This window comes from Mytilus trossulus, chromosome 4 (assembly GCF_036588685.1).
Source record: "Mytilus trossulus isolate FHL-02 chromosome 4, PNRI_Mtr1.1.1.hap1, whole genome shotgun sequence".
NCBI lineage: Eukaryota > Metazoa > Mollusca > Bivalvia > Mytilida > Mytilidae > Mytilus > Mytilus trossulus.
Genome location: NC_086376.1, coordinates 72831368 through 72846448, shown reverse-complemented (window position 1 = coordinate 72846448; position 15081 = coordinate 72831368). Strand labels below are relative to the sequence as shown.

The 15081-nt window shown below is 31.5% G+C and overlaps 1 protein-coding gene across 2 annotated transcripts in view; it reads left to right on the top strand.

The window, feature by feature from the left end:
- Window positions 1-531: 531 nt before the first annotated feature.
- The window catches only part of LOC134715919 (ankyrin repeat domain-containing protein 55-like), a 34505-nt gene continuing 19955 nt past the window's right edge, over window positions 532-15081 (top strand). The window contains exons 1-5 of one of the 2 annotated variants that reach the window (XM_063578477.1): window positions 532-627; window positions 6677-6808; window positions 9257-9387; window positions 10253-10362; window positions 13013-13073. In XM_063578477.1, the coding sequence (XP_063434547.1) occupies window positions 591-627; window positions 6677-6808; window positions 9257-9387; window positions 10253-10362; window positions 13013-13073 (471 nt within the window). In that variant the 5' untranslated portion in view covers window positions 532-590. Of the gene's footprint in view, window positions 628-6413; window positions 6490-6676; window positions 6809-9256; window positions 9388-10252; window positions 10363-13012; window positions 13074-15081 lie in introns of those variants that run through there. The other variant, XM_063578478.1, reaches the window with a different exon arrangement.

Below are 15081 nucleotides of genomic sequence, written 5' to 3'. Positions count from 1 at the left end.
AAAAAAGGTTTACTTTTAGCCCCGCTAGCCAGAAATGTTTCCCAATTATCTTTGTTGTCAGTTTGTATATACATCATAACAAGTGGGTTTTTGGGTATATTTTTTTCTTTTTACAATCTATTTATAGTTTTTTTTTCTTATCGTTTAGTTACAAAACGAAACAATTTTTTAAGTTGTATATAATATCATTTTTTAAGTTCTCTAATTTCTAATTATCAATTATCCTTCAAACATCTGTTAATATAATATCATAATGCTGATAACATGAATATCATATAGGCAATATGCTAAATATTCTTGATCTTATTAGGTAAGATAAACTGATATAAGGTTCTTTTGAAGACTGTGTTTATTAGATTCAGCATTTATTTAAGTATGTTAATACTACATTAAGTACCGTTTTAATTACATGTCATAATTATTAAGTATTATTCATACATAAGCATCGTTCTACATACGAATAGATGAGAAATCTATGAATAATCGTCGATATGGAGGTATGATGTTTACAGTTATAATTACCTGGAATCTGTTTATATCTGATATTGATTAATTTTACCTGTCACAGTACCACGATGTCATGAAAACTCATGGACTTCCCGTCGGATTCCGTAGAACATGATACGGGTAAGATTAAGATTATTTATTTGCTAATCTCTTTTTTTTGTTGAAATTATTGTTATTTGCCGCACTTGTTATTCTTTATTCTATAGTGCTATAATAATTGTCACTTGTTTCTCTCTCGTTTCTAACGTGGAAATTCAATCCTTTGAACTGTTTGTTTATGTGAATGGCAAGTAAAATGTGATTTTGAATTGATTTAATATGGAAATCAGTGTGTTGGAATATAAATCTGTACACGCATTTATGTTGTTTTAGTACGTAGCTTGCTGGTAAGAATAAATAACAGTTGTCCTCGTAAACCTATTGTTATGGAAAAACTGCAGTTATAATTTGATAATAGACTAGAAATGAGATCTAAAACATTAAATCGGGTAATTGATATCCTAATAGTAAAATACAGCTTTGTCTTCGTAAGAATTTGTATACTTATTACTATAGGAATCTTCAGTCCTTCTTTCATGTAAGAAGTTGTAATATTCTTTATTACATGATAATAATAAAAGTCAGAACATACGGATGATCATCCATACGCCGTTATATTAAAACGAGATGTGGTATGATATCTAGTATTATACAGCATGCGGTACCAGAAAAACTAGTAACGTAGCTGTAAGCAGCTATAGGTCAAACAAGCAAAGCAACGACAAAACAACAATAGACATATAGTCTTATATATTATTTACTCTATTTGGTATTTTGCTTTTTATTAACTAATGCATAAATATGTGTATTTTTCCGTGCATGTTCAGGAAGATGGCCATATTTAGAGATCTGTAATTGTTTACATCTTTGTCCTTTGGTCTGTGGATAATTCTGTCATGGGCAATCAAACTACATGTCCTGTTTTAAATGACATTCTTCCTTAATGCTCTTCTTTACTAGCTTAGTTTCTTGAATCAATAGCTAATTTCAATATATTTTTTTTAACATTTTTCTGCTGTAGTTTACTTTAATCTCTTAGTTGAAGTTAGTTTATTGATTATTCTCATTGGCATACTTCTGATTGTATACGTCTTTGGCATGGCACATGTTCTTGGAAATGTTCGTGATATCTATACGTTAATGTTTCCCTTGGTTCTATTTTCATGATGTTAATATAGTATTGTCAACCTGCTTTGATATTAGTTCATTTAGATTATGGAAAATAATCAACTTGTTGCAAAAGAAATATCTATTGTTCTATTTTCTATATTTCACCAAGTATTAAAACGTGAAAGGATATCAAAGCAGAACTTAGTAAAATAAAAGTGAAAACTGACAGACAAAAACGTTGTTCAATGTTGAAAATAAAAGAACGCCAAACACTAAACAAACACTTAAAGTTGAGCATCACGAGGCCTTTTTCAGATAAGAGTTCTGAATGAATAAATGAATGAATTTTATTCTCATCAACTAATGATATAGTTATAGAGACAATAAGTATATACAAAAATAAAATATACAGTGCATGTATGAAGCAAATCATATACATTAACCAGGAGGAGAGACTTTCACATTAACAGCTTATGAAGACGAAACGCGCGTCTGGCGTACTAAATTATAATCCTGGTACCTTTGATAACTACTTAATATATCGACATATTTTTGAGATAAGACGTGGCACGGTACTTGTCTATCCCAAATTCATGTATTTGGTTTTCATGTTATATTTGTTATTCTCGTGGTGTTTTGTCTGATGATTGGTCAGTTTCTGTGTGTGTTGCGTTTCGGTGTTGTGTCGCTGTTCTCCTCTTATATTAAATGCGTTTCGCTCGGTTTTGGTTTGTTACCCCGATTTTGTTTTTTGTCCATGGATTTATGAGTTTTGAACAGCGGTATACTACTGTTGCCTTTATTTGGCCTTCATAAACGAAAGATTTACAAGACAAAATATAATGGTACGCGTCACTGACTTCACCCGAGCCACAGATACGACAGAATCTATGATTTCTCGACATATTGTGCCATCTCTCGGTCTCAACTGGTAAACGGTGGCTACCATATCTAAATTTACAAAACATATACATACAATTCAATGGTAAAATAGTTATATATTTTTCAAATTAAAACTCTTTTTTTAATATTCTATAACATATACCTTTCGGTTTTTCCCTTGGTTCTATTTTCATGATGTTAAATTAATATATTATTATCAACCTCCTTTGATGTCAGTCCATTTAGATTATGCAAAATAATCAACTTATTGCAAAAATCTATTGCCCTATTTTCTATATTCCACCTAGTATTAAAACGTGAAAGGATATCAAAGCAGAACTTAGTAAAGTAACAGTGAAAACTGACAGACAAAAACGTTGTGTTAAACATAAACAATTACACTTAAAGTTGAGCATTACGAGGCCTTCTTTAGATCAGATGTGCACACGAAGAGCTCTGAATGAATGAATGAATGAATGAATGAATTTTATTCTCATCAACTAATGACATAGTTCTAGAGACAATAAGTATATACAACAATATTATATACAGTGCATGTATGCAGTAAATAATATACATAAACCAGGAGGGGAGACTTTCGCATTAACAGCTTTAAGATATCGACATATTTTTTCTAAAACTGTAATATTATTTAAAGGAAAACAGATTACATGATTTTAAGTTGTTTAGATTATTCCAACAAATTTCCGGTAAATATTTTTGTCTTTCATTAACGAAAGATTTACAAGACAAAATATAATGGTACTCGTCACCGATTGCAGCCGAGCCACAGATACGACACAATCTATGATTTCTTGACATATTGTGCCCTCTCTCGGTCTCAACTTGTAGACGGTGGCTACTACATCTAAATTTACAAAACATATACATACAGTTCAATGGTAAAACATATATATATTCTTCAAATCTAAATATATTTTTTTAATATTCTATAACAGATACCTTTTGATTTTTCCCTTGGTTCTTTTTTCATGATGTTAAATTAATATATTATTATCAACCTCCTTTGATGTCAGTCCATTTTGATTATGCAAAATAATCAACTTATTGCAAAAGTCTATTGCCCTATTTTCTATATTCCGTCTAGTATTAAAACGTTAAAGGAAAACTGACAGACAAAATCGTTGTTAAATGTTAAAAAAAAGAACGCAAAAAAATATTTAATGTTAAGCATCACGCGGCCTTCTTTAGATCAAATATGCACCGGAAGAGTTCTTCATCTTCATTAGCAAGGGACATGTGTTAAGTGTAGAATTTATCCGGCAATAAATTACATTCGATGATGACGAATGAATGAGGACGAGGTTCGAACTACAAGAAGTATAATCATACAACCGTACCCGCAAATCATTATTGATTTCTTTATTCTTTATAATATGTATGATTCTTATTTTACCTTCATGAAGCCTTGGTTCAAACCTTTCTCTGTAGAAGAACCAGTCAACTCTCAATGAAGAAAACCATGATAGGAAAATTATGCCATTGCCTATTATGTTAAGCTTGAAATATATGCTACTTGAATGTTGCTACAAAGAAATGGCAGGTTCAGTATGAAAAAATAAACCGTCTTATTTGACGTAGAAAATCTACTTCTAAACCGACTCTATTATATAAGTGTATACGTAAGAAACGATATGAGACAGACCGCACTGTACATTTAGTAACCTTTTTGTGTAAAGCTCTGTTGAAAAGATACGATCATCAAAGTAATTAGGCTTTGCATTATTCATTGTGAAAATCAGCAGTTTGTGAGAAAAAGTGTTGTTGAAACATTTGTTGGATGAACGGAGGACTGGCGGGCGGGTATGGTAAATGTTATTTTGAAACAAAACCCACCGTACGGTGACCTATAATTGTTAATGTTTGTGTCATTTTGGTTTTTTTGTGGATAGTTGTCTCATTGGCAATCATACCACATCTTCTTTTTATACCAACTCCATAAGTGCAAGTACAATTAATTTAGGCATATACATTGTCAGCAGACAAATCCGACAATGAGACACTTTCTCACTCTCCATTTTCAAAATCATAACTCTCTCTATAATGATTATTGTAATTTTGATATTTAAATATATTGTCTTCTCTCTCCATACACAAAATCATAACTCTCTTAATGATTAATGTAATTTTGATATTTAAATATATTGTCATGCGCTACTCACAGATTTTTAAACTTCACCAAAACTAGAAACAATGGTAAGGTTTATTTGATTTCTTGTCATGATATCATTGTCCTTGTTTCGTTTTCAAATTAAAAAAATCTAATTAAAAAAAAAGGTTAAATTTAACGATAAAGGAGGCTCTTGTACGCCTTGAAGTCTGACATGTCCTAGATGTAAATACAAATCCTGACTAATTGAATAGATATGAACATACTTGTGTGTATTGAGTGGAGTAACACAATATCGGGACATCTTTACGACTTATAGAATAATGAACAATTGTTAAATGATTCAAATATAAATACAAGAAAGATCAGCTGACCGACCCTCGTCTAATTTATATCGTTTATAATTACTGAACCTAGCTACACGTTTATTTATTCAAAATAACGGATGTAGTTTATAATGGCAGGTAAATTGTTTCGGGGTGAAAAGTAACTTTATATATTTGTACATAAATCCTAATACATTTCATAGTTTTTGTTAATGAAAATGATATTTTTTGTAATACTTAGTTTCCTAAAAGAAATTGTATTTCCATTTCACTCTGAATTTGTTAAAGTCAGATATTCTACATTGGGAAGGATGACGAAACCCTGTTGAACGAGATATTATCGCGTCGAAATTGAAATACTAGACAGATTTTTTTTCAAAATCTACAATTAAAAATGGTATTTAGTCTTACACCTTGCTGTTGAAAACCATCTTGATAATATATTGCATATTTCATTTATTCTAAGCACCAAGCATGTACAATATCTGAGAGATACACATGTTATAACCTTCGTTTGTTATAAATAAAATGATTTCAGTTCTATTCATTTTCATCAAGATAGCCATTTTTAAACGTGTTTTCAATCTTAAATACTATTCACATCACATCTTTCTGTATGCACTTTGAGGTTTAGACAACAATATATAAACGATCTCATTCAAACAAATCAGAAATTCAAATTAATGGCGAAAAACTGTTGATTAATTTCGGCAAGATTCGAGCATTGAAAGGGAAGGAAACTATGAACAGACGCCAAAACTCAACCAAGGGTCAAGCTTTGTGTTGTTTTTCAGATACAAAAATGTTTTTGTTACGGGTAGTGTGAATAATTTTAGATTTTATCTTACAAAGTTCAGGTCAACATCGATTAGTTTTAATTCGACAATTAGGATGAGAAATTAAGCGTCACCCGAATCTATATCATATCTTTACATCCCATCTTCAATTCTGTTGTCATCTTTCAACGAAAGCCAACTATCCTCTCTTCTTCCTTCGAAAGCCTACTATCATTTCTTTTTCCTTTTATTGTCTGAAAAGTTATATTCACTGCGTTTTAAAATGTTAACCCATATATACTAGCTAACGTTCAGCGTGAATCATATGAAACGAGTGACTAGTGAAAAATAATGTTATTCCAATCCTTGAACCAATACATACGAACACCATAAACTAAGTCTTCTGTGCACGATTTTATTATTTTTTTAATTAATTTCGTATTATCGTCATTTTATTTTTTCAATCTGTCAATGTTGTTGTGAAAATATGGCAGGTAATTAAAGTTCGTGTTTTGAAGCCGAAGTTTAACGATTATCACCTGTTTGTAAACAATCAACAAAAAAGCATGGCTATGAGCACGTGTTTAACATTTACAATCAGATAATAGTGTATTTTAAGGACATCCAAGCGTATTGCAATCACCGGATTTTAACGAGATGAGTCACACTGATGTCACTTTGCATACGGAAAATATGTCGGAAAATTGCTTCCTGTAAGGTAAGGAAGCAATTTAAATAAAGTAAACTTCTTCTTAATATGAACAAATTAAAAATGTTCTTCAAAAAGAGAATATGTTCATAAGTTTTATAATGAAAACTATCCATTGAGTTATAAATAAAAATATACGCATTTTTTTTTAATTGGAGGTTTCTTATGACTTTAACGCCGAAACATTTTCTTACAGATGGGTCGTCTGAATGTGATATAGATGCAGAAAGATGTCTTGCACATAGGGCGGCTGCGCAGGGAAATATAGAATTACTTGTTCATGTTGTCAAGAGTGACCCAGGGGTACTTGAACAAGATGACGGTGATGGTATGTTACAAATCTATTTTAAAAATGCATATGGTAACATTTCAAATGAAATTCTAAAAAAGCATGGAATTAATTGATAATTGAAGGCCTTTAGTTCTACCACAGGTACACTATAGATGAATGCAAGTACATTATCAAGGGTCAAAGAATTGTTGAAACTACCATCATACAAAAACAATAGTCTGTATTTTCTATAATATGACTACACTAGGGTGTTAATAGTCAAGGAACGGTAATATGGGATATGTCACAATCTTTTGTTAAAGATTGAATACAAAATACATGTTTAGCTGACCCCATTATTTCGTACGCTTATAATTGCCATATAGTGAATGAATATCCTTAAATAAGTTAACTTTTGAATAGAACACTCGTAAAACTGCAAAAAAATCAACATAGGATCACTAACTTTTTTCTGTGTTAAAATCAGTCAAATTTGTAATTTTTTCTTATAATCAAAAGACGTCAAACACGTCTCTTACTTCTTATTTTGTGATAAACATCAGTCAAAGTTATTAAAAGACCCCAAAACTTCGAAGAATAACACGACGTAGTTGCGAGGCTTCAATTATGCAAATTAAACATCGCAAATGCTCTGGTTATGTTCGTATGTTCTTAGTATGAAGCGCTGTTCATGGTGTATCATCAAAAACACAGTTAAACGATTAAAAAAACTTGGAATCAACAAAAGCAAAGAAACCAGAATGTACAGAACCACTGTAAGTCAACAATTATTGAGGAAATGAAACCTTAGTTTTAAACTTTTAATGAAGATTTTAATAATAGAAAAAAGGATGTATCATAATTTTTCATAATGCATATTATAAAAGATGTTAGGACTAAAACTAGACAGGTGAGAGGATGAAACGCCAGGCGACAACAATAACCCTTATACATCTGTGGCCAAGTTTTGAAAAAGTACGACAAATTGTAGCGACCTTCTAACAAATATTAATAACTTAATGGAAGTTGTTAATCAAGTTTAATGATTCGAAGATTAATTAAAACTATTCAAACATGAATTTTATCGACGCATAGGGTGTTCATTAGAGTTAAAAGTTTGAAATATACATAGTCTTAATTACTAATGGATATCACAAAAGCATTTATCTGGAGGAAAGTTCAATTGGAATATAAAATAAAGAAATAGTAATGATTGAATGTCAATTTAAGAGGGATTTGTCATGGGGTCTTCATTTTCAAGACCATATTCATTAAAAACAATTGTTCAATTTTTCTTTGCATAATTTTTTTCCTATTCTTCATTTATTGACCTCATTTTCATTTTCATTTTCTTTATTTTCATTTACCATAATTAACTTTTCTGTTCAACCAATGGCAGTGCAGATGAGATTTGGTTAGGGATCAAGGCAAAATATATCTCGAGATTGAGATAAAAAAAACTTTTAAGAAGATGATGAAGATATGAAATCATAAAAAAAAATCCATTTAAATAAAAATCGATTTGTCGCCGCCTAAAGAGCTAGTTAACCGGAAATAATCAGCCGGAAATTACAGCTTTCTATACAAAAACTCCTAATTAGATTTTACACAAATAACTAGCGACAACAAAAATAGGAATATGTGTCTTTATGAAAGCATAAAATTCTAAATTAAATGTATATATGTAAATCACGTTTCAGTAGGTAACTTAGATTAGATAATAAGGCCAATTTGCCAACAGCACTCTGTAAACAATATGTGAGGTCTTGAATTGGGATTCACATACAAAAGATTAATATTACTTTAAAAAGGGGAGAGAAGAGAATAATTCAGTGTTAAAGCGAATAAATGTTAACAAAAATGATTATATAAGAAAACTGGATTTAACAAATTAGAAAATGACAGCTAACATTTGTTTCTTTACATTGTCGTCTAGGTGATAATGCGATCTAGTTCTATACTAAACCCTCGAGTGCTGGAAGTCGTGAGTTAGAACCGCATAATATAATCTGTTTGATTAGGATAACGAGTGTTGCTATGATTGTTCATAGGAACTAGCATATAAAATCCATTTCAGCGTGTCGGTCTAATGGTCAAAGCAATACATAGAGATTAATCAGTGACGATCAGATCAAAATAATTATTGAGCCAAACAAGTACAAATTTGAAGAGTGTTTAGGAACAAAAATTCCCAAAAAGATGTGTATCATAATTTCGTGAAACACAGGAACTTGTCTCAGAAAAGAAATAAATCTTTGTACCTTATCCTAATTTTGAGGTAGAGATACGATTTTTTTCTGAAATAAGCGCATAAGACCATTCACTAGAACTTGCGGTCATCTGATTTTCAGTTCTTCAGAACTTTTGTTTATGAAACATAACATGCCTTCTAATTTTAATGGCCTTGCATACAAAATAGCTGAAAAGGCGCCAAAGTTTTAATATGTCAACATAGTTCTATGGAACTGATGAAACAAAATGTAACGAAATTTTTCTGTAATACAGGTTACAAACCTTTAGCTCATGCTATAATGATGCAGCAACTCCCAGCAGTGAAACGACTGGTTAAAATGGGAGCTAACATCAATGCACAAGACAGTAAAGGGAGAACTGGTTTGGCTGTGGCTGCTTATCAGGTAAAAAAAAATTTAATACATTATAAAAACTTGGTAAATGTCAGTTTCTTTTGAACATGAGAAAGTAAAAGGAAAGATCATGAAAATTCCTGGACTTTCTTATAATGCGATTTTGTATCGTTTAAAATAAAATCAGTGTAACAGCTAGAAAAAAGCGACTGGTGTCTCTTTGTCCTTTAACTTTATGCGGCTTCGAAACGTTGAAGAAGTTTCGCTGTTTTCACTTCGATACAGTTAGAGTATACAGTTCCAGTATATAAATATTTGAAATATATTTCTAATCCTTGAAATAGTGAAATAAAAAATGCTGAGCTGTTAACCATCCCCCCCCCCCCCCCCATTAACATGGGAGGGAGGTTCATGCATTAGCAAGTTAGTAAAAAATGACAAATATCAAACATGATCATGTCTATAAATGTATTTATATTTCTGCACAATAAAATAAATTCGTGAGGTTTTTTCCATCAACTTTCTGAATAATGTGGCAAAAAATTATAATTTTCTGAAATGCTTTTGTCCAGATGGACATTGAAAGTCGATATCAGCATGTTGTTGTTCATTCTTTTCACTAAACTGCTTCTGACTGGAATGAGCATGTATTGTAATAAAAACTATTGGATATATGATGTATCCATGTTATTTCGTACCAAATAGAATAAAGAGTCTGAATTAACGGAAGAAAATTATACATTTATGAAATTATTACTACAGGGTTGGCTTCAGATAATTAATGATAGCCATACATTTTGTCTAATAACTACTCGCGCTTATGTCATGACTTGAGTTGTTTCTAAATTATATTTCCGTGATTATGATTTTAATCGACTAAACAATACTTTACAATGTGTTATATATTTATTTGAAGGGCTGGTATGAGGGAGTAGTTTACCTCCTTCGTAAAGGTGCTAAACAGAATGTTGCAGACAAATCAGGACGATTACCTTTGCATGCCTCTACGTATAATAAAGATACAAGGTAGGAGAATACGTATATAATAGGTTGTATCCATGTTGAAACAATGTTTAATCCATCATTTTGTACATAACATTGCGTGTACTAAGTCAGCAATATACGAGTTTTTGTCCCTTGGTTTAATGTATTTGAGCCTTAGATTTTGCCATTTGATTAGGGACTTTCCGTTTTGGATTTTCCCTCTGTGGTCGGTATTTTTGTTTTTTGATTTTTTTTATACATATACATGTATTTTAAAAAATACTAGGTAGGGATGTTAATGAATATATACAAGAAAGGGAAAACAAAAAAAGATACAAGATGGGAATACCACTACATGCAGGTACAATAAAGGATTACACATAATGATGCAATTTGCGAATATAAAAATAAATACAAAAACTACGAATATAAATAACGGTACAATGCAGAGGTATAATCATAAATGCAAGATATGAATATCGATAGAAGTAACAAGGTATGTATATGAATGGAAATACAAGGGAGGAAGGTATTTGCCTTAAATATGGAGTAAATATATATATGGATTTTCTTCTGTTCCTTGGTACCTATACGATGACGAAACATTAACAGGTGAAGAAAACAAACCGTTAATAGATCTTCAGAAACCACATGATAAAACATAAGTAGAGGAAAGGTAAGGGTTGCATATGTCTAAATACAATTGGAGCACTTGTGATTTGATTGTGAAAATGTAAAATATTACATAAGATCATCACGGATTTTAGTGGGGTATCGCAGCTATAATCTCATGTTGATATAGGTTGGCGCGCGTATGAAAGGTAAGGAAAAATAACAAATGCCGCATGGACAACGAAATGAATGAATGATATAAGAATTTTTTTATTAAGTATAACAATGAACATATTTGTCGTAGAAATTATTCACACCTAACAATAAGAGAATCACGCTGTGGAAGAAGTAATTGGTTTCCTAATCTTCAGTATGAATGAAAAAGACAGAAATGCGAATCCAAATTAACCGAAGTGTTAAAATGTTTTGTCACCAACAGTGTACCAAGGACATTTGTGCTTTTTTAAAACAATAAGCAACTGCGTAGGTCAAATGGTCATTATGTGGGCGCCATTATGATTAGTTGTCTTTTATTGGTTTCCTTAAACCACATCTAGTATTCTTTAACATAACATACTTTGACAAGTAAAGAAATAATAGATTATAAATAAAACGATCAAATATTCAAAGTGATTTGATAAAGTATAACATCTAGCATGTAATAAAATATGAAATAATGATAGATCCCATCGTTTTTGTGGATTTAAGTTGGGCGAACTAGATCTAATTGCTTTGCTTTCTGAATTTGATCATGAAGGAAGAGATTTGCGGTTATTGTTTGAATGACAAATGACGTGCTCTTATGTCATTTTAAATGACAGAAGCCTGATCATAGGAGAAAAGTCAAATTACAAAAATACCAAAAAGTCAAAAGGGAAAAAACCTACACAAATTGCAAAATCCAAAGCTCAAACACATAAAACGAATGGGTAATCACTAACTTGGTATAGGTATTTTTTCGTATGTAGAAAATGGTTGATTAATAGCTAGCTTAACCTTTCACTTGTATGACTGTCGTATAAAATTGCATTGTATTGACTTAGTATGCGCTTTTTTTCCATCTCTTTGGTGTGTTTGGGTGGGGTTTTTTTTATTGAACAAAGGACTTTTAGTTTTGAATTGTCAAAGGAGCTCGGTATTTTTGTTATTTATACTTTTTTGTCAAAGAGAATGATGGGTTTATCCTGGTTTTATAGCTAACTTAACCTCCAACTCGTATGACAGTTATTTATAGTTCTGTTATTTTGACAGAACTGGATGAGCAAACACTTAACTACCATGGGTTTGTTATGTTGTCTATTGTTATAGACTGTAAGTGGCTTTCATTACGATTACGTTTTTTGCTAGGATTATGAAAACACAATTTGAATTTTCTATCATAATTTTCGTTTATTTACCTGTGCACTTTATTGTGGAAGCTCGTAACCATGAATGTTACATTTCATTTTGAAATGAAGGTTAATTTCAGAATTACGCGAGATCGCTGTTAGCCAATAGACAACTTTCGAGTTCGGTGCATTTCCGTCTAAAACTCTGGTTTTAGTGAACATCATTCGTGCGTTTAGGGGCATCGTCACTTCCATTCCAATGCTGAGCGAGTGGTTTCAAAATTATTATACAATATTGCACGATTTATTCGGCAAACTAAATTCTCATAATTGACAATCAGCACTGCTGTCACTAGGGAATTGTGCTTAAGTGCCTTCGAAACAAAACTTATTTCTAGTTTATCCTGCACAATGACAATCACTTAGAGGCTTGATGAACTTAATAGTGCAGGGATACAGGCGACCCCCTCTATCTGATAAATGACGTCACAAAGGCGCGTAATTGACGAGTTTTTTCCGGTGACGGATGAACTCGAAAGTGGTCTATTAAGATAATGTACTATAATGAAACTTACATTTTGAAAGCTTCTATTGACTTTGATAGTTTCTGAACGTCATTCAAATATGAACTTTATTACACCACACAATAAGATATGTTCTTATTATTTTATAGAGGAAATTACATCCTAAACCAGCTACGTGTTGATTGTTATACTCTATATATTTCATTTGTCTTTGTTTTCTCATTGCAGAATTGTTGCTGCTCTATTGAAAAATTTGTCACATGATGCTGTTAATTACTCAGACAATGAGGTCAGTTACATATTATGTAATTAACAGGTGAAATTGATATCTAATTGGGTGTTTGTACTAACGCTAAATAAAGAAATGCTTATACATCGAACATTAAAATACGAAAACGTATAAATATTTGATTATTTTCAGTGTGAGAGTAATTAGTAAATTGAAATGTATATTTTTATCAAGAGTTGTGTCCAATTTGAGTAAAATATATATAGTTGTGTATATATGTAGGACTCAAATCTATGGTGGGTTCCAAATCTATGGCAGATTCCTAATCTATGGTAAATGTGACGTCATGCCATCCCAAATATATGGCAAGTTTTGTAATTTCCTAATCTATGGCGGATTTATGTTGTTTCCAAATATATGGCAAGTTTTGTGCAAAAGGAAAACAATGTAGTACATTGTTTACCAATGACTTGTCATAAGCAAGTGGAAAAAATACGACAACAGGAGCATGTCTATAAATATTTGTGAAATAAACATTCCATAATGGTCAACCAAAATAACATCATAAATGATAAAAGCATATGCCTTAATACAGACTTCAAGATTAAAATGATGTGCTCTGTAAAAAATAAACATCCTTTAATCTGTGCATGGTACCAGCTGTTTAACGAATTCATTAAACAAACTAATAAAACAAAGACAGAATAATAACAAACCAGGAGGCCGCTAATTATAAAAAATAAAATTAAAAAAGTAAGGGCCAAGAAAATTAAACAGTTTGAATTTTCAAATAATATTTATTTCAGCGATATCGTTAATACATCTTTTTTTTATTTGCTGACGATTTAAATCAAATTTGTATCTGGTAATTTTATATATCATAGTAACTTTGCCAGCCGTATACAGTAAACTACTACAAACTAGATATAGGAAGATGTGGTATGAGTGCCAATGAGACAACTGTCCATCAAAGTTACAATTTATAAGTAAACCAGTATAGGTCAAGGTACGGCCTTCAACACGGAGCCTTTGCTCACACTGAACATCAAACTCTAAAGGGCTCTAAAAATCCTTTTTTCTAAAATATGCGTTACTTAAAATAGCAGTGCCATAATTCATCGCCGGACTCGGCCAGTACAGCGCATTTGGTCCATCTTCGGGATAATATGTCACATCTTCCTTTAAACCACCCGCAAATTGTTGCCAGGGAAATATCTTTATCTTGAATGGTGTTCAAATCTATGGGTTTCGCCATTGTTATCTGTGGCGAAAATGTAATATGGCAGTATATTCAATTGTGACGTTATACGGTACCCTTTCCACAAGATCTGCCATAGATTTGGAGTAAACAAAAATCTGCCATAGATTTGAGTTGTTTGGCGTTTGTAACGTCACATTTGCCATAGATTAGGAATCTGCCACAGATTTGGAACCCGCCATAGATTTGAGTCCTACATATATTTTAAATGTCTTGATTAAAGTGCAACTGATAAGTCTGGTAAAAACCACAAGCAAGGCATGCAATCTAGATTATAATCCTGAAATCGTCAATTACAATATATATCCGACTTTGTACTTGTTTGGTTTTCTAACTATTTTGATCTACGCGTCACTGGTGAGTTTTAAGTAGACGAAACGAGTATCTGGCGTATTAAATACAATATATGCCTTTGATAACTATTGTTACAATTAGAATTGGTCTTTCCACATCATTTGTGATGATATATGACGCAGACATCAATAATGGGTTTTGGAAACTGTAAATAAATAAGTAAATAATTATAAAACATCGCAAATAAAAAATGTAACTTTTCGTTGCTGTGTTTACCATGTTTACAATGTTTATTGTTTGTCAAGCGTTTTATTGTGTGTACTATTTTTTCTAGAGAAACAATTATTAACGCTCAGGTAGAATATTCTATATATTTGGGTGTGTTTATGACAAACTGTTTTCACTGTACGTTGGTATAGTATAGGTTACGTTTTACAGTGTTAATATCACTGATGTTTAATGTCTTTCGCTCCTTAATGTTTTACTGTGTTTTATCACGTTTATATCATATCCATA